Source organism: Leucopleurus acutus (genome assembly GCF_964270905.1).
Source record: "Leucopleurus acutus genome assembly, chromosome: 13".
Classification (NCBI taxonomy): Eukaryota; Metazoa; Chordata; class Mammalia; order Artiodactyla; family Delphinidae; genus Leucopleurus; species Leucopleurus acutus.
Genome location: NC_139155.1, coordinates 80,335,686 through 80,355,987, shown reverse-complemented (window position 1 = coordinate 80,355,987; position 20,302 = coordinate 80,335,686). Strand labels below are relative to the sequence as shown.

Genomic DNA, 20,302 nt, shown 5'->3' with positions numbered 1-20,302 from the left:
CCTGTGCAGACACCTCCCTGTACCCTCACTGTGACCCCAGGCAGTTGTGAAAAGCCCAAGGAGACGCCCCCTCTTCTGTTCACGACTCAGAGCCCCTGCAGGCCTGGGCGTTCCGTTGTGTCCATTGCGGGTGGGGAGGGATGGGTAAGGGAGTTAACTGGTGAGGTGGGATGTGCTTCGTCACAGGGGCCGAGAGGCATGTGAGCATCAGACTCATTTCTGCAGGTGACAGGAACGGGCACAAACGTGGCCCTCTCCCTCCCTTGCTTAAGATCTTCAGACTCCCTAAACCATCTGCTGTGGACTGAGTTATGTCCCGAAGTTCATATGCTGAAGTCCTAATCTCTAGTACCTTAGAATGTGACTGTACATTCACATGTACAGTGTGATGTACATGTGAGGTGATGTACCTCAAAAGAGGTGATGAGGTTAAAATAAGGCCAAGAGGGTGGGTCCTAACCCAATCTGACTGGTGTCTTTAGAAGAAGAGGAGCCGTGACCCAAGGAGAGACACTGGGGTACACGTTCACAGAGAAAAAAGCGCGTGAGGACAGAGCGAGAAAGCAGCCCTCCGAAAGCCAAGGAGAAACGACTCAGTAGAAACCAGCATGTGGGCCCCTTGATCTTGAACTTCCAGCCTCCAGAACTGTGAGAGAATACACTTCTGTTGTTTAGGCCACCCAGTCTGTGGGGTTTTGTTATGGCAGCCCTGGCAAACCAACACCCCATCACATGGGAGACTCCCATCCATCTCCCCAGCCTCAAGTCTCCTCTCTCCCCCCTGTGCCGCCACCTGCAGCCTGGTGAAATTCTGCTCTGCAGCGCAAGCTCACTGTACATACTCTCTTTGCACTGGGTTAAAATCCTAGCTTTGCCATTTATTAGCTATGTGGTCTTGGCCAAATTACTTCATTTCCCTGAGCCCCAGTTTTCTCATCTGTATAATGGCAGTAATCGTTCTAGTGAAAGTGAGGTGAGGTGCTCGGCACTGTCCTCTGCCCCTGATACACATTCCCTTCCCTCCTCCTCTGCCTCTCCGTGATTGGGTCTCAGCTTGGATGTCGCCTCCAGCAGGAAGCCTTCCTTGATTTTTCGAGCATCCTCTCTCCGAGGGGTTCTAAAGCACCCCCCACCCTACAATGTGTCCCTCTGTGCTTACATTTTGTGTCCCTGCTGTCTTGTAACTACCTGTTTACTTGTCTCTGCAGCCCACAAGCCTGTGAGCTACAGAGTCTTGTCCATCACAGGTATGCACAGAGTAGGCTCAATACATTTCTGGTTACTGAATGGGAGATGGAGGGAATAAATTGGTTGGGATCTGACACTTTCCAGAGCTGATAATTTGGGCACAATTCTCATATGCACAACCACAGAGATAACAAAGAATAGTAGCAACAACAGCAAAATAACAATAATAGTAAACACTTCCCGTAGAGCGCTTACTCTGTGCCAGACACTGTTTTAAGTATTCTACATCCATTAATTAATCATTAATTAACCATTAATCATTCTCATAACAACACTGTGAGGAAGGTACTATTAGTATTCCCATTTTTCAGATGAAGAAACTGAGGTCATATAACTTATCCAAGGTCAGAAAAGGCAGCAAACAGCAGAGCTGGAATCTAAGCCCAGACAGTCCGGTTCCCGAATCTGTGCTTTAATACAGTGTTGATGTCTCTTATTATAGGGTAGAGCCCTCACGCCCTTTTCAGCAGAATAGGGTTTCATCCAATGGGTCTGGACCTTTTTTCTCTGCTTATAGAAAGTGACTTACAACACCTGCACACAGATGTTTATAGCAGCTTTGTTCATAATTGCCAAAAATTGGAAGCAACCTTTAGAGATGTATGGATAAATAAACTATGGTATATTCCAGACAATGGACGGTTATTCAGCGTGAAAAAGAAACGGGCTACTAAGCCATGAAAAGCCAAGGAGAAACTTCAAAAGCATATTACTAAGTGAAAGAAGCCAATCTAAAAGGCTACATACTGTATGATTCCAACAATACGATGTTCTGAAAGGACAAAACTATGGAAACAGTAAAAGGATCAGTGGTTGCCGGGGCGGGAGGGGGAGAGGGGTGAATAGGCAGAGCACAGAGGAGTTTTAGGGCAGTGAAAATACTCTGTATAATACGTGAGTGGGTGGATACATATCGTTATACTTTCATCCAAACCTATAGAATATACAAAACCAAGAGAGGACCCTAATGTAAACTAGGGACTGCAGGTGACTAGGATGTGTCAGTGTAGCTTCATCAGTTATAACTAACATCCCACTCCGGTGGGGGATGTCGATAATGGGGGAGGCAGGAGAGAAATGGGAAATCTCTGCGCCTTCCCCTCAATTTTGATCTGAACGTAAATCTGCTCTAAAAAAATAAGGTCTTAATGAAAAAATACAGTGCCTCAAACCCGATGATCTCTAATCTAACACGCAGTGAAGCAAACTAAAAGAGAGAGACAGAGAGAGAGGAAGGGAGGAAGGAAGGGAGGGAGGGAGGGAGAAAGGGAGAAAGAAAGGGAGAAAGAAAGGGAGGGAGAAAGGGAGAAAGAAAGGGTCCCCAGAAACATGCTTGATAGAAATCGCTCCTTTCTCATGATGATTGTATGTCAGGTCAAAGCACAATACCTTGGAGTTTGTCAAATTAAAAGAGAAAGCATTTATTTTCTTAAATGTGGGGCATAATAGATGAAAACGCTGACCAGGGTGCACAAAGCCTGCTTCTAAAACCCCTGTGCTCAGAACCCTGGGGGAGCATCTAGCGGTCAGTGCATCTGAATAGCCCTCTCTGTTGAAACTGCTGTACCAACCAGAATACGAGTGGCCGTCAACATCCCTGAGAAAAAAACAATGTTTTTTCAAAACTTTTACTAAGAGAAATCAGAAAATGCTACAAAGCACCCCATGCTGACCGCCAAGGGCAAACCCAGACGGTGGCTGCAGGCACTGTTTTGTCGCACAGTCGCTCAGGAAGGGCTGTAAGGACAGGCCAGTCATCTCTCAGAGGAAAGGAGGGGCTGTCCTCCTTCCTGCAGACTGTGCCCCACCTCTTTTTTTAAAAAGATAAAGGTCCCGTCTTCCTTGGCATGATTGAATTGACCCCCGTACAGTCAATTCAGAATCTTCAGCTGGTTTGGGGATCAATCGCACTGGGATTGAAGGGACTGACCAGGCTCAGATCCACCTCGGCTGACATGAGGACTGAGGATTTGAGAACTGACCAGGCGGGCTCTGCCCGGATGCCTCTTGGTAGAATGATGACAAAACTGCTCGGATTCTCCCCTCCTCCCTGCATCCATGCACTTCCCAAGGTGATTCTGCATCCTCTCACCAGGCGGTGGAGTCTTTCTTTTCCCCGTCGCTTGCATCTGGGCAGGCCTGATGTCTTTTTTGGGCAGCAGAATGGGGTGGAAAGGTCCTTGGTCCGTTCTGAGCCTAAGCCTTAAGAGGCGTGGAGTGCAAAGGCTCTTGTCCTCGGAACCCTTCTTGACAGCCACGGAACAAGCTCGGCTAGCCTGCTGTGTGAAGACAGCGACAGTCACTCCTGTCGCCCTAGCCAACAACCAACCAACCAACAAACCAACAGGCCTGGGCCTGAGGCCACCCTAGATGGGCCAGCCTCCAGCTTACCACACACATATGCAAGCCCAGCCTGGACCAGCTGAACTGACGTGGACGAGCAGAGCCACCCAGCCGACCTGCAGACTTTGAACAAGAGTAAATGGTTGCTGTTTTAAGCCACTCCACCTCGAGGTGGTCTGTAATACAGCAATAGATACCGATACAATCATCAAATGCAGCCAGAGCCTTTGAACAGCCAAGGAGAAGAAGGGGCAGCCTTCAATCTAGAGAAGGAGTATGTGCCTCTGTCTGCAAATAAAACTTTATTGGAGCACGGGCACATCCATTCATTGTAGCTTTCCTGCTGCGACAACAAGGTAAAGTACAGTTGACCCTCTGCATCTGTGGATACAGAGGGCCGACAGCACTGCCCCATTTTATACTCATAAAAGATTTGAGCATCACAGATTCTGGTATCGGCAGAAGGTCCTGGAACCAATCCCCCGCAGATACCTAGGGATGACTGTAGTTGCGAGAGATACCATCTGGTTTGCAACGCCTAAAATATCTACTGTCTGTCCCTTTAAGAAAAAGGTTGCTGATCCCTGGTCTAGGGCGTAACAAATAATAACAATCACCACTGTGATAATCACCACCATCACCATCATCGAACAAACCTGATACCAAGGACTGAAGAGTCAGGAGATCAGAATTCCTGTTGTGAGCATTTTGGCAGGTTCTGCCTTCTCTCTGGGCTTCAGTTTCCCCATCTGGCACTGAAGGAGGATGAGCAAGAAACTCTCCAGGCACTTCCACAGTTGATTTAAACCTCAGTTTGCTCAGACCAAAGGAAATGGGGGTGGGGCCTAGGAATACACATTCTCCCAGGCATCTCCTTATTTTACTATCCCCGCACCCAAGCCCAGAGCCCCAGATGATTCAAATGCAAGTGAAAGCCTAAGAAACACTGATTTACACCATTTGGTTTCAGAGGGCTTGTCCATGGAAAAGAAAGGCAAAAGCGCTAGTGTTTCCATGGGACGTTACGAGAAATTGCAAAGGCTGCTTCGGCAAGGAGATGTTTTAAGAACATCAAGCTGAGGCTGCCAGTTGGAATGTCCCTGAACAAATAAGTCTATGAAGAAGCCAGTCCTAATATTCATCAAAGGGAGATAGGAGGAAAGTATGGAGTGGGGCTCAGCAAAAGCTGAAATATTAGTAAGGGGTAGGAATGTGTCCAAATACGTGGTGGTGGTGGTGGTGGTGGTAGGGATGATGATGGCGATGGTGATGACGACGCCCATGGTGTTGGTGACAGCGCCACCTTCCACCCACGAACTAGGTGCTCTTATTAAGGATCTGCCATCCTGTCTTACAGTTTCACTCTTGCATTATTTTACTCTTCAAGTACATGAGACTTGGCTGTCCAAATATACCACTAGCTCCTCAAAGGTAAGGCCTTGGGATATACCTTCTGTGTCATGTGTGGTGGTGAGAGGTCAGGCTTTGCAGTCAGACACACTTGGCATAAAACCCCAGTGCGGCAACACACTGAGCTCTGTGACCTTGGGCAGGCTAGCACACCTCTCTGAGCTTCTGCTCTCTCATCTGCAGGGATGGGATAATATAATACACCTACACAGAAGGGCTGCTGAGAGGACTGAGACAGTGCCCACAGAGCAGTCAGTGGTGCTATTTTTATTGCGCACACTGGGGCACAATAGGGGCCTAATAAATACTTGACAAATGAGCAGACAGCATACAGTGCGCCATGTTCATTGGCCGAAAGTAGTTCTTATGTGGGAGGGCTGGGGGTATGGCTGTGATCTTGCCCCCAGGGGGCATCTGGCAATCTCTGGAGACATTTTGGTTGTCACAGCTGGGGAGGGGGGTGCTACTGGCACTGGGGGGTGGCGGCCATGAATAGTGCTAAACATCTTACAGTGCACAGGACAGTCATTTCCAACAAAGAAGTAATTGTCCCCAAACGTCAATTGTGCCGAGGTTGAGCAATCCTGCCTTACAGTCAATTTCTATCTCTGTGCCCGAAATCTCCCAGCTGAAAAGTGCTAACTAGTGAAAAAGAAAAAGCTGGGCTTAGAATTCTCTGGAACAGATAGGAGGGGAACAAGGTGTCAAGGTTTCGGAAAGCCCAAGTATTCTTTGGAGGGTTGGTTAGCCCCTGTCACATCACGCAATGAAGAGTTTGTGCCTGGGGTCGGCTCAGAAGGCGGCAGGGGCTTCTCTGGGAAATAGCTCCTTGAGTCTTGGGGAAAACATGTCCCCGGAGCCCTGGGTGAGACATCTTCTAGGCACATGCTGCAGACAGATTTTATCAGGCTTTGCAAACTATTTGACATTAGTGTGTCTGGTGTGGTAAGGGATGGAATGACTCAGTCCCAGCTGAACTGCCACTTAGCTCTAAGCCCCCATGTTTGCCTTCTGTTATTTTTATACACCCCATAACACTGCTGGCCCCAGGCTCCCTGTCCCTTTTCAAGAGGACAAAGGAACAGCTCGACAGCTCCCAGCTGTTTGAGTCATTTGACCTTGGCTTCGCATGATAAGCAGATGAGCCAGAGGTGGGACTACTTACACGTGAGCCTCAGGCAGCGAGGGCGCAATGATGCAGCTGTGCACGGGGGTGAACGGACGCAGGAGGACTCCCATCCCCACCTTCTTCATCTTCTTGTCCCCGTTTGTGCTGAAGGTGAAGCAGAACGAGAGCAGCAGAGTGAGCGGGCAGGAGCTGTTTTAAATGCCCTCTTCTCTCGCCAGGGGTTGTCTGGCAAATATCACTGGGCACCTGCTGTGGGCCAGGCAGAAATTCCCGCTGGAGAGATGAAGGTTCTAGATGCAGCCAGTAAGCAGAGCATATTAGACCCCCTTCTCTCATGGAACACATATTCCCATGAAGGAGCAGATAAGATAAATCTGGCAGCTGTGTGGTATACTGGTATAGTAGACTAGCGGTCGGATATGTTTTGTTACCTGGCTAGACAAATATTTACGATGTTGTGGGACATTCGGTCTATGTCATGACTACTTAGTAGCAGGAAAGCCATTGACAGAATGTAAGCAATAAGCAAATGGCAGGGTTCCAATAAAACTTTATTTACAAAACCAGCCTGGGGGCTGGATTTGGCCCATGAGCTGGAGTTTGCTGACCCGTTCCCATCCCCACCCCCACTAGACAGTGATACGTGCTATGGGGAGAAAAAAGAGAAGGGGGCTCAGAAGGGCTGGGAGAGCTGGGGCTTGCAATTTTCAATAGAGTGATTGGGGAAGTTATCACCGAGAAGGTGACATTTGATAAAAATCTGCAGTGGAAGGGAGTGAGCCATTCAGATGTCTGAGGGCAGAGCATTCTGGAGAGAGGGAGCAACACGTGCAAATGTCCTGAGGTGGGACTGTGTTTTAGAGATGGCAAGGAGGCATGTGTGGCTGGAGTGAGCAACAGAGAGAGAGGGAGGGAAGGATGGAGAGAGAATGGGGGCCTTGCAGACCAGTGCGAGGACTCTGGCCTTTTCCCTCAATGAAAGTAAAGGACTCCGAGCTGAAAGAGGACATGATGTGACCAAGGATCCCTCTGGCTGCTGTTTTCAGAATGGCCGATGGTGGGAGTGGAGGGCAAGGAGACCAGTGAGAAGTATCACAATAATTTCCCCTTGAGAGAGGAAGGTGGCCGGCACCCAGGGTCCTAGCGACAGGGATGGTGGGAAGTGGAAATGGCGGGTGCACACAGGGCAGGAACTGCCTGCAGTCAACGGCTTTTATTTGCGGTCCTTTCCTTAAAGGGGCTTCTCCCAACTCTCCAGACTGCTGACTCACTGGCTGGATGAACCAGCCGTGAGACGTGGGGATCTCGAGCTTCAGACGTCGGCACAAGTGTGCCCCCAAAGATCAGCCACGACCAGGCGTACCTCTCTGGAAGCCCATCCCCTGCCCCACAGAGAATACAGAAGCTTCCTCTGAAGCCAAAACCATCTGGGGGAAGCAGGGGTGGGCGGGGGTGTGGGGAAAGGGATGCTTAGAGAGGAGAACTGCCCAAACAGGCGGTTCATCTTTTTTTTTTTTTTTTTTTTTCTGTACGCGGGCCTCTCACTGCTGTGGTCTCTCCCGTTGCGGAGCACAGGCTCCGGACGCGCAGGCCCAGCGGCCATGGCTCACGGGCCCAGCCGCTCCGCGGCATGTGGGATCTTCCCGGACCGGGGCACGAACCCATGTCCCCTGCATCGGCAGGCGGACTCTCAACCACTGCGCCACCAGGGAAGCCCAGGCAGTTCATCTTTGAAACCACTGGACATTTATCCAAAAAAGACTGTTTCAAAGTGAAAAATATTAAGTTACATTTAATACCACAGTTAAGTTTTTCTTTTCAACACCATCGTGGAGTAAGTCATTTCAGTCAGAGAAAACGGGGTTTGTTTGTTTTTTCCTTTTTGGCATGCCTGGGTCACAGGGTATATATTTTTTGCCCATGACCAAATCTAGCCCATAGGCATGTTTTAATAAGCCTACTGTGTGCGTAATGGAATTGATTGTCTATATTTTAAAATTGGGAGATGTCACATAAAGATGGAAAAGCTTTGGTTCTTGAAGACTCGATAGTTCTTGCCACTCTGAGTAAGAGTTGGGTGTGGCCCAAGGTCAAGATCGCTGCCCACTTTGCACGAGGTGGTGCCTCTTGGGTTGCCTGAGACTCAAAAACCCCTGGCATCTCAGTCCCAGCTTGCCTTACATATTTATGCTACCAGTGTGCTCCCTTAAAGCCTTGTAGTTTCTCAGCCTGAGGACTTTAATACTGATTGAATCATTGACGGGCTCCCTGATTCATTCACGTCTACCCATATCCATGGAACATCTCTGCGCTGGGGGCTGTAGGTGCGGTGATGGAGACAGATCCAGCCCCTCCCCTCCGGAGCTTAAGAGCCTCCTGGCGGAGACGGGCTTTACACAAACACAGCTGTGATAAGGCTGAGTTGGAGAGTGTGTGGTGCTTTGACAGACCCAAACAGAGAATCTGGCTGAAATGGAGCCAGGGAATACTTCCTGGAGGGAGTAGTGTCAATTTAGAAACAGGGGCCTCAAGTTTCTTCTAATGGGAAGGTGGCTTTATAGCCCCCATTCCCCTGGAATCTTGGCTTTCTGAGTGGCTGGGCCAATAGAATGTGTCGGAAGAGGTGTGATGCCAATTTCTGGGTCCCGGCTCCAGGAACTGGCAGCTTTTCCTTCTTAGGTCTTGGGATGATCACTCTTAGCACCCAGGCACCACCATGCTGGGAGGAAGCTGGCAGCCTGTGAAGAGACTCATAGGGAAGAGGACCAAGACTGCGGGCTCTCAGTCCTGGATGAGCTCAGAGCTGACAGCCAGCCCCCAGGTGCCACCGTGTGCACGAGCTCTCTCGGAAGCAGACACTTTGAGCTGCCCCAGCTAGTGCTGAATCCCTCCCCACTTAACCCTACTCAAATGGCAGATTTGTGAGTGAAATAGATGTTTGCTGTCTTGAGTTAATAGGTTTTGGAGTGGTTGCTCACAGCAACAGTAACTGGAACAGAAGTAAATATTGAGCTGAGATCTGCAGGTTGAATGGGAATTCAGTAGGCAGAGGGCAGAGGGAGAGGCCCTGGGGAGGAGGGAGAGGGGGACAGTGTGGCTGGAGGGGAAGCCAAGGGCTAGCCCATCCAGAGCCTTGTAGCCCCTGCTCAGACTTTTGTCTTTATCCGATAAAGAATGGTGGCCACTGAGGATTTTAAACTGGGAGTGGTTTACATTTGGAAAGCTCGCTCTGGCTTAGCGTGGGGAAAGGAGCCAGAAGAGGTGGAGGCAGCCATTAGGACGTCACCTTCCTCCTGGGAATTGGAGGACAATCTTGGGGTCACAGAGCTAACTAAAAAGTAGGACCAGAATCTAGGTCCCCTGCTTTCCATTTCCACAGGCTCTTTATTCAACCCTAGAGCTGAGGAAACCACAAGCCAATATGTTGGCATGCCCAGGCTTACTGGCTCAACCCAGTGGTCTAGAATACGGGGAAATTAACCCAGCTATTACACGCCTTAATCTCTTGTTTTATGTCTCGTCTCAACTGCAAACATAAGACAAGTTCTACCCGTTGTTTTTTTCTCCTTTTTCAGCCGAACCTGCAGCTGAGAAATGAGGTCAATGAACACAGTGGGAAAGACTGCTTGCAGGCCGGAATCTTTGGGGACATGCTTGATTTTCTTTTTTCCCTAGTTTGTCAGACTTAAAACTTTGGTCTAAAAGAACTTATCCTATGGTCTTAGATCCAGAGGGGGGGAAAAATCCCTTTTGCTTTTAGAATGTGCAGGATCAAATACTGTGTTAAAAAAACAGTTCTAAATGAACACTTGTATTTTTGATAATTCTGTGATTGGAATTATATTTATAGAACATAGCTCTTACATGTGAGATGCCTTCTAGCCTGCCTGGAAATTAAGATTTTTAGCCATAGATCTGAGGGTTTTAAGTAATTGAGGGCCAGAGAGATCAACTTCATTTCACTGCATAATAATTGCTAGCAATTACTAAGCACGTCTCATAAGCCAGGCTCTGTGCTAAGTGTTATTTCTTTTAATCCTCATAACAAATTTGGGAGTTTGGTACCATTCATAAGGGTGTAGAGAGAAGAGGCTCAGAGCAGCACAGCGACCTGCCCAAAGCTAAACAGTTGTATGGGGGAAGTCTGGGCTCGAACCCCAGCCCTGTGCTCTTAACCACTACTCCCTACTGGTAGGGATAATCTCCCAGTGCTATTTTATAACCCCTGCCGCCCCCACCTGCATTTGATGGCTATGTTGCAATAACAGCCTCCAGTTTTATTTTAATGACCAGCCTTGCACAGCTCATGGAATCCACTGGATAAGTCATAACCAGACCAATGTCCACGTGAGGAAAGATCTCATGCATATTTAAACTTATTAAACTTTAAATATACCATGTCTTGCACACTGAAACATGGATCGGAGAGGGAAGAATTGTGTTCTGTGACCATGGATTAAAAACCCCATGCAAACAAGGGCAACGTTACAACCAAACTGTTTAAACAGTCACGGGAGGATCTTTACAGATGCCACCTTCCCCAGAGCCTGTCTGTTTGCCCACTAATCTGAGCAAAAAGTTCCTGCGAAAAGAGCCACTAGCTCGTTCCTTCTCTTTATTCTAGAGAAAGGCTGCCAGGTGACTAGTGCCCCTAGAGGTACCAGACTCAGAGAGGGTCATCGAGGCTCTTAGATGACACTAACGGCAAAACTTGCGCTGAGCTCGTGGGACCTTCACGGAGAGGGTAAGAACCCCTCGGCTCACTGAGTGGCTTTCTCTGTATCCTGCGCCTCTTCAAGGTCCCGTGAGGACACTTCAGTGGGGTCCACTGAGTGGCTGGATGGAGGTGGCTCAGGTCATGACTTGCCTGCTTTTATTTTTTTTTCATTCTAAAAATCATATTTCTGATTTTGGCAATAGATAACACCACCACACCCTCCTTCTCCAGCCCTGGCCTTTCTAACCAGACATGCGGGCTGCAGGATTTCCGGCCGGCTGATACAGATGGGTCTAACCACACCTCTTTTTTTGTCACCCACTGAACTCCCATTCAGCATTAAAGACCCTGCTCAGAAGTCACACTTATGGGGATTCTTTCCAGATTTCCTTTTCACCCCCTAAAGTTGAGCGGGCGGACATTGTGAAGTAATAGAAAAAATATATATATATCGGTCTCTGCCCTCACTTTCTGGCACAGAGCTCCTAAAACCCTTGGAATTTCCTACGTGATAAAGAGTACCAGGGGCATCTCTTGTTTTAATATTTGGTCTTAGACCCTGGATCCTGACACAGAGCTCCCAAAGCCCTTGGAATTTTCTGGGTGATAGAGGTGTCTTTTTCTGGGGAATGGGGCAACTCTTGGTGGGCTCCTGGATAGCTTTAGGATGGGGGCTGGTCGCCAGAAAGACCAAGCCATGATTAGAAGCTTGGACCTCTCAGCCCCACCCCCAGTCCTCTGGGAAGGGGAGAGGGGCTGGAGACTGAGTTAATGACAGAGCATGCCTATGTGATGAAGCCTCCATAAAAATCCCTGAAGTACGGGGTTTGTAGAGCTTCCGAGTTGGTGATCACATCCAAATAATGGGAGGATGGCACTCCCCACCTCCACAGGAACAGAAGCTCCTGTGCCTGGGTCCCTTCCAGATCTCACCCTGTGTACTTCTTGATCGGGGTGCTCATCTGTACCCTTTATTATGTAATAAAATGGAAAATGTAAGTCAGTGTTTCCCTGAGTTCTGTGAGCCATTCTAGAAAATTATCAAACCCAAGGAAGGGGGTCATGGGAACCCTGATTTATAGCTGGTTGGTCAGAAGTACAGGTGACAACCTGGGACTTGTGATTGGCATCTGACGTGGGGGGGGCAGTCTTGTGGGACTGAACCCTTAACCTGTGGGATCTGATGCTAACTCCAGGTAGAAAGTGTCGGAACTGAACAGGATGGTAGGATGCCCTGCTGGTGTCGCAGACATTTGCTTGGTGTGGGGGAAAACCCCACACATTTGGTGTCAGAAGTATGAGTGTGATCATGGTGTGAGAGTAAAGGAGAAACACGTGGGAGGAGTGTTCTTCCTGTACAGGCACACTTCAGGGCACTGGAGGTCCACGCCCACGGTACTGTGCTGTGGTACCGCATGCGGTAGGGACTGTCCCCCAATCCTTTTCATATCTCCGTGCCATCAGAGGGCCTGCACGCAGTAGGTCTTCAAAATACAAACGGTTGGCTGTACAATGAGAACGGGCCTGGGTCAAGGTCGTCTCCCATTCTCAGCCCTACACTTACTTGGAAGCCAGGATAAAGGTCCAAGACATAATGCACTAAGGGTTCACTAATGCGCATGGGTATTTTACTGAAGATCTTCTGGGGAAACTGAGGAATGGATCTGCATGTCACACTATGAGGCAAAACGTCGTAAAAACCCTCATTAGACATCTCCGTTCTCTCCCACTGTTGGCTGCCTTTCCTCTCTTCTCTCCTCCGAAGGGTCCCTTCCGCTCACGCTCTCGGCCCGTCTCCTGAATGTCTCCATTCTGTCTGTCAGGGAAGCCTCTCTGCTCTTCCTGTCTATCTGCGTACTCACCTGAATACACTTGCTCACCGAAGAAAGCTTCTCCTTGGGATGCTCACTCCTTGGAAGGCATGTGGTGGGGATTGTAAATCATAGATATTTTCTCTAGTCTCAGAATGAATGAATGAGTTAATAAATGAATGCACAAATGGTAAGCTAGCTTACTTAGACCAACCCATTGGGTAAAAATAACCAAAAATGCTGGACAAAATATTTTTTCAGAAAGAGTGGCAAAGGGACTTCCCCGGTGGTGCAGTGGTTAAGAATCCGCCTGCCAATGCAGGGGACATGGGTTCGAGCCCTGGTCCGGGAAGATCCCACATGCCGCAGAGCAGCTAAGCCCGTGCGCCACAACTACTGAGCCCGCAAGCCTAGAGCCTGTGCTCCGCAACAAGAGAAGCCACAGCAATGAGAAGTCCGAGCACCGCAACGAAGTGTAGCCCCCGCTCACCACAACTAGAGAGAGCCCGCACGCGGCAACGAAGAACCAGTGCAGCCAATAAATAAATAAATTTTAAAAGTAAATAAAATAAAATAAAAAGAGTGGCAAAGAGCCAACAACGAAGTGGGAATCTCTCGGCCAAAACTAGAGAGAGACTGGAAACCAGAGAGGTAAGGCGGCCTGGGAGCTGCTTTGGTCCTAAGGACATTTGCCAATTTAGAAAAGGTTAACTTTCCTTCTAACAGCATCCCAGGGCAAGGAAAAAGCATAGTCCATGGTCTGCACAAATGAGGAATCAAAGAGAAGACCCTTCTTACAATAAGCTGGGATTCCCCAAGGGCCAGACTTTCAGGGGAAAGGTGACTAGAAATATACCAGCCCTTCATGGTCTCACACTCAGGGTTCCCACCAGTCACCGGGAACCCTGAGCTTTAAGAAGACCTCCAACCACTAGTGTCCAGCCCCCTCACCCCCCACACCAGGGCCTCACAGACCAGAACTCCCTCCTTTTTTTTTTCCATTAAGTTGAAATTTACATAACATAAAATTAACTGTTTTAAAGGGTGCGATTCAATGGCATTTGAATTTGATGGCTGTACAACCATCTCCTAAATCTAGTTCCAAAACATTTTCATCAGCCCCAAAGGAGACCCCACACCCGTTAAGCAGTCATTCTCCATCCCCCCACTTCCTCAACCCCTGGCAACCACCAATCTGCTTCCGGTTTGGGATGAACCTCAAACGAACTATGGCAAATGAAAGGAGCCAGGCACAAAAAGGTCCCATATTGTATGGTTCCACTGGTAGGACCATTGTTTTTAAGACGTACACATGCATATTTCTTTACGTTAACGTTGTGAAGAATATGGGAAATGGTGCATTACCTGCTGTGGATTCCATTTCCTCTTTAGCCGGCAACATGTCAATTTGGGTTCCTAAAAGCAGCCCTAGCACAGTAACTCTCAACCTTGGCTTCATATGGGAATTATCTAGGGGAGCTTTAAAAAGTACTATGTCCGGGGGCTTTCCTGGTGGCGCAGTGGTTGAGAGTCCGCCTGCCAATGCAGGGGGTGCGGGTTCGTGCCCCGGTCCGGGAAGATCCCACATGCCGCAGATCGGCTGGGCCCGTGAGCCATGGCCGCTGAGCCTGCGCGTCCGGAGCCTGTGGTCCGCAACGGGAGGGGCCACAACACTGAGAGGCCCGCGTACCGAAAAAAAAAAAAAAAGTACTATGCCCGGGTAACACCCCCAGAGGGTCTGATGTAATGGGTCTGGGAAGCACCCTGGGCACCAGGTGATTCTAATTGTGGAGCCAGGGCTGAGACCACTGCTCTAACAGGGCAACGGCAGGCCATTTCTACCATATATAGTTCCCCTCTTCCTGCTTCAGCACCTCCTTTCCATCACTGATTTGTGCCTCGTTTGGTCTGCACAAGCTAAGTATTCCGGGAGTTTGTTGCTGCAGAATGTAGCAGTCCATGAATGCTGGTGTTACTCAGTTTGGGACATGGGGGTGCTTTCCAACTATGACCTTAGTCATAGGGGGAATTATGACTAAGCCTCATTCTTAATCTCTAAAATGGGGCTAATCATAGTACCTATCTCATAGGAACGTTTTGAAATTTTGACAAAAAGACGTGCACAAAGCACGCGGTAGACACTCATAAATTAGTGTTGTGTGTGATTACTAGCATGATTGCTACTGTTACGTGAATGGGCATTTCAGATGGCCCAGTCCGTTGATGGTCCTCTCTCAGCCAGAGGAAAGACCTTTAGGAAAAGAGGGAGGCTACTGATTCAACAGACCAACAAGCCTTTTTTTGGTCCACTTGCTTTGGGTGGATACCGAGCTACGACCTGGGGTTTCAGAAGGTCTAGAATAGGGATACTGATGTGGAATAAAACAAAGTAGTGTGGGGCTTCCCTGGTGGCGCAGTGGTTGAGAGTCTGCCTGCCGATGCAGGGGACGCGGGTTCGTGCCCCGGTCCGGGAAGATCCCACATGCCACGGAGCGGCTGGGCCCCTGAGCCATGGCCGCTGGGCCTGCGCGTCCGGAGCCTGTGCTCCGCAGCGGGAGAGGCCACAACAGTGAGAGGCCCGCGTACCGCCAAAAACAAACAAACAAAAACAAACAAAAAAAACAAAGTAGTGTGCAAACACATTAAGGGAACTCAGAGTCCAAATGGGCTCTGGAGGTGGTTGGGCTGAAATCTGGGAAGGATCAGGAGAGGGCAGCATTTAAGCTGGGCTTTTAATGATAATTAGAACTTTAGTTGGAAGAGTACTTAAGGCCCAGAGAACAGCACAGGAAAATGCCTAGAGGTAGGGACAAGCCTTGGAATGAGAGGGAAAGAGGCACACCTGGGGACCAGCAAGATTTCTTGGGTAGCTCTTGGCATTGGATGTGAGGACAGACATATGTAGTAGAAGATACCTCACTGAATACCAGGAGGTGAGGCTGGCGAGGCAGGTTGAGCCAGACTAAAAGAAGCCATTAGACACCAGCCTAAGAAGGGGCTCCCCATGTGAGACAGCTGCCACCCCTCAACCCAACCAGGCAGTGTTGCTTCACAGTGGTCCTTCCCAAGACCACTGGTGCCACGGTGATGGTGTCTACTTACGTCAAAAGAATATCCCCATACTGGACATCTGACATCTTTTTGGCTGGCTGGAATATATTTCTTCCTTCCTCTTTGAGTTTCTGAAGTTGTTGTTGCTTCTTTTTCAATGCACTCTCCTCCCTCAGAATAGTGAAGTATCCACGGCCAATCTTCACCCACTGGATCAAGATGCTGGAGAAAGAGAAAGAGAGAGGAAGACGAGTTGGCTATCAGTGGAATGTCTTACTGTCTTGGGACTGAGAATCCACTAAAGGGCACTCTCGTGCCCAGTAGCAGGAGACCTCCTGCCTTTAGAATTCCAAAGTCACAGAGACCTGAGCTTGGATTACGGACCCACCTCTTACCAAAGACCTTGTACCAATTATCTAACCTCTCCTGGTTTCAGTTCCATCACTCCACAAACATTTATTGAGTGCCTACTATGTGCTAGGCCCTCTGCTGTGTCCACTGAGTAATTCACACCCCAGAGAATTAATTTAATTGGCGGCGTTTTTATTTTGTTTTGTTTTTCATGGTGTGCCTCAGATTCAGTGAAATGCGGTGTTTGAATTTCTTATACATATGTCACCGGAAGGTCACCAGCAATCTTCTCCTAAATTTAGACCCCGCTTCTCAGCTCACGTAACGTTTTCTGAGTCTCTGTGCTACATGACACATGTGCATCCCAGCCGGTCACTGGCAGGCACGGATCAGGCATCATCTGCCCAGCCCATATTCTTGTTACAGCAAACTAGTCTCTCAGGTTCCTCATGTGTCAAATTGTGCAAAACCAAAGGAACGTGTATGCTGGTGGAACACAGTGAACCAGACCACACAGAACCGGCCCTGGATTGTCCATTTGGGCTCTTATTTTTAAGTTTAGGGATGCAAGCCATTGATCTGAGGTGGAATTCATATTTGAAACAAAAATGTGCTTCGGTTTTGCTTTCAAGCTTCTGAAATCCGCTCATCAAAGAGCATCCTGAGGGCTTCCCTTGTGGCGCAGTGGTTGAGAGTCCGCCTGCCGATGCAGGGGACACGGGTTCGTGCCCCGGTCCGGGAAGATCCCACATGCCGCAGAGCGGCTGAGCCCGTGAGCCATGGCCGCTGAGCCTGCGCGTCCGGAGCCTGTGCTCGGCAATGGGAGAGGCCACAACAGTGAGAGGCCCGCTTACCGCAAAAAAAAAAAAAAAAAAAAAGAGCATCCTGAGGTTGCCGGATAACCTGATAGAACAAAAACCGTAACCAGGAGCAACCCCTTAATTTCACAGGGGAGGATTTTCTGGATGCGGCACAAAGCAAATGCAGAGCTGTTCTGGGAGCTGGGGCTGACAGCAGCTGTTTTTTCGTGGTTATGTTACTTCCCAGAGACTCCTCACTCAAAACGTGGTTCATAGGTCAAGACTGACGTCACACACGCAGCACAAGGGTGTGAAATGGCATGACTCACATTATGAGGCTTTCTGGGCTCCGAAGCAGGTCTGCAATCAGCTGAGCGAGCGGGGTGAGGGGGGGGGTGGGGGGGCTGGGGAGGGAGGGCCGGCTTGGGGGGGGGAAGGGAGGGCCGGCTTAGGGTTTTCTGGGAGTGGGGCTGGGGTGAGGGGTCCCTTGTTTGGGTGTGGTCTCAACTTCCCGCCAGCACCAAAACGAGGAGCACCTTGGGTTTCTTATTAGCTTTTGCCCAGATGTGGGGCAGAGGGAATGGGGAGGAGGGGGGCGGGCAGCTCAAACGCTGTCAAAGGTCACACGTCAAAAATGGGGTCAGACTCTTCATTGCGTTAATTCACGCCCAATTTCAAATGTGTGTGTTTGCCTACATAGCTGCATCATTATTAACCATTCAACAAAAATGTAATGAATACCCGCTGTGTGTCAGGAGCTACTCTAGGTGCTGAAGTACAGCAGCAAACCAAACAGCTCACAACATTCCTGTCCTCGTGAAGCGCCTATTCCAGGGGGTGGAGACAGACACGAAACAGCGTGAAGTGTAGGTGACACGCTAAGTTCCAGGGAGGAGCATAAAGCAGGGACGCGGGAGAGTGAGAGACAGGGGTGGGGCGTGGATTGGTGCCATTTTAAATGGATGGTCAGCGAGGGCCTGGCTGAGAAGGTGACATTTGAGGAAAGACATACAGGAGGTGATGGAGTAAACCATGCAGATGCCTGGAGGAAGGGAACAGCATGTGCAAAGGCCCTGGGCAAGTACAACTTTTCATCCAGAAAAGTTTCGCTTTCATTGAATAAAATGTTATGTGACATCACATAGTACAGTTTGTGCTCCTGAAAGATTATATTTGTCTGATTTAGATACTGGTCTTCTATCTAAGACTTTTGTTTCACAGAAAGGATCTGCTCTGAAAAAGGAAGGAAGGAAGGGAGGGACGGAGGGAGGGAGGGACGGAGGGAGGAAGGGGAGGGGAGGGGAGGGGAGGGGAGGGGAGGAGGAAAAGCACTGCTATGTCCCAGACTGGGTGTTACTCTAGGAAGCAATAGATGTTACCACTTTCATTAAGAAGCGCATCTCTAATAACTCCAACTAACATCCTCAAGCTCCGAACCCCAGCAATTGGAGAGGTCCCTCTCTGCCATCGGACCTCAGTGAGACTTCTCAAGCGTACCCAGGGTGCTCCTGAGATGCAGCAAGTCATCTGGATAAGAGGCTTTTTCAGTGAACGAGGCCATGTTGTGGTTTCACATCTGTGGTGAACTTAGCCCTGCAGCTCAACAGTTGGGTGTCTGCCCTCCCGCGAGCCCCTCACTTCTGGGTGTGTGAGTTCACTTATTCATCCTCACAACAGCTCGACCTTGTGGGCACTGTTGTTATCATTTCCATCTGCAGATGAGGAAACAGGCCCAGAAAGGTGAGGTCAGAAAAGCTGGAAAGAAGCAGATCTGGGGTCTGAACCCAGGTGGTGGACTCCCCCGTGGGGTCGGACTACAGAGTCTGCTGGTTTGTAGGAGGTCAGGATGTTTCCACTGGCGAGTCTCACCAGCTTGTCCTGGAAATCCCTGTCCTCGACGTGGAGATTCTATAGGCCACCAGGTGTCCTTGGCTAACTTGGGTGGCTTGTCATTGACTGGCCCGGTGTTAGGGGCTCGCCTTTACCTGTTGCCCAGATTCTCACATGGAGTAGAAGGCTGTCAGCAAGGCCTCTCAGGTCCCAGAACAGACCGTGGTCTTCAGAGGCAGAGGGTGGGACCGGCACTGAGAAGTCTCATGTGTGATAACTGCACACAACAGCAGGAGGGGTTCCAGGGACCTGGAGCAGACCCAGGCAGTAGATGGGCTTTGCACTCTGATTTCACTGTGTAACTGAACAAAAGCCTTTGTCTTTCCCTGCAGAAACTGTAACCAACTAGATCCTTAAACGCACGTGTTATGGACTGAATTGTGTACCACCCCGTAGCCAAATTCATAGGGTGAAGTCTCAACCCCCAGTACCTCAGAATGCGACCTTATTTGGAAATGGGGTCACCGCACATGTCATTAGTTAAGATTCGGTCATACTGGAGGAGGGTGGGTCCCTATGCCAATATGACTGGTGTCCCTATAAAAAGGGGAAATGTGGGCACAGACACATAGGCAGAGAGAAAACCATGTGAAAATGAAGGCAGAGATCAGGGCAATGCTTCTGCAGGCCAAGGAATGCCGAAGATTGCCCGCAAATCAGCAGAAGCTAGGACAGAGGCATGGAACAGATTTTCCCTCTCAGACGCGAGAAGGAAGCAACCCTTCTGATACCTTGATCTTGGACTTCTAGCCTCTGGAACTGTGAGACAATAAATTTCTGTTGTTTAAGCTACCCAGTTTGTAGTACTTTGTTCCAGCAGCCCTAGTAAACTGTTACAGCATGATCAAATATCTGAGCCTACACTCATGCAACAGCCCAACTCTTTATTTTCTTTGACTGCAAGGGTTAACGAAATCCTTATTAAATTAATTTTATAATAAGTGACAGGCTGAAGGTCACGCCACAGTAAATAAAAGGAACCTGAATATTATGTCCCAGGCCCTGAGCTGGACACCTATTTTGTGTCAGACCCTGTTCTAGGCAGTTATGATGTGTCCGGTTCTGTTCAAGCACTGGCACTACAAAGGCGAACACATCCTCAAAGAATTCACAGTCTTCACCTCTGCCTCTAAGTTATCTTACTTCTACAAAAGTAGAAATTAAGAGATTGTTAAGAGATTTATTTGACTTCTTTATGCCCTTATGCCAAAAAGGATTAGGAGCAGAAAATTTTTAAAGTGAGAAGGGCAGGAGACATGAAAAAATAAGAAAACAGTATCAGGTAAGACAAGTATCGAAACCCACGGCACATAAGCTAGTGCCCAGATTTGGCCCTCAGCATCCTAGTGGCCAGCACAAGGAGGGAAACACAATCCCTCATGTGATTCCTCATGACCATGAGATTTTGAAACAGCTGTTCAGGTGATGCCTAGCCATTCCTGGTGGAAGAAGAAGAGATTTCTTTCAAGGACCTGTATAGGGACGACACTGTGAAAAGCGAAGTCTGCAACAAACCTCTAGATGCGGGTAGCGATGAATGCCTGTCTTACTG

The 20,302-nt window shown here is 49.0% G+C and overlaps 1 protein-coding gene across 1 annotated transcript in view; it reads right to left on the bottom strand.

The window, feature by feature from the left end:
* CCDC60 (coiled-coil domain containing 60) overlaps nt 1-20,302 on the bottom strand; it is a gene marked incomplete at both ends in the record, with an annotated part of 162,436 nt that overhangs the window by 36,863 nt on the left and 105,271 nt on the right. Inside the window, 2 exons of the mRNA XM_082852610.1 lie at nt 6,167-6,274; nt 15,761-15,931. Of these exons, the coding sequence (XP_082708736.1) occupies nt 6,167-6,274; nt 15,761-15,931 (279 nt within the window). The remainder of the gene's footprint in view (nt 1-6,166; nt 6,275-15,760; nt 15,932-20,302) is intronic.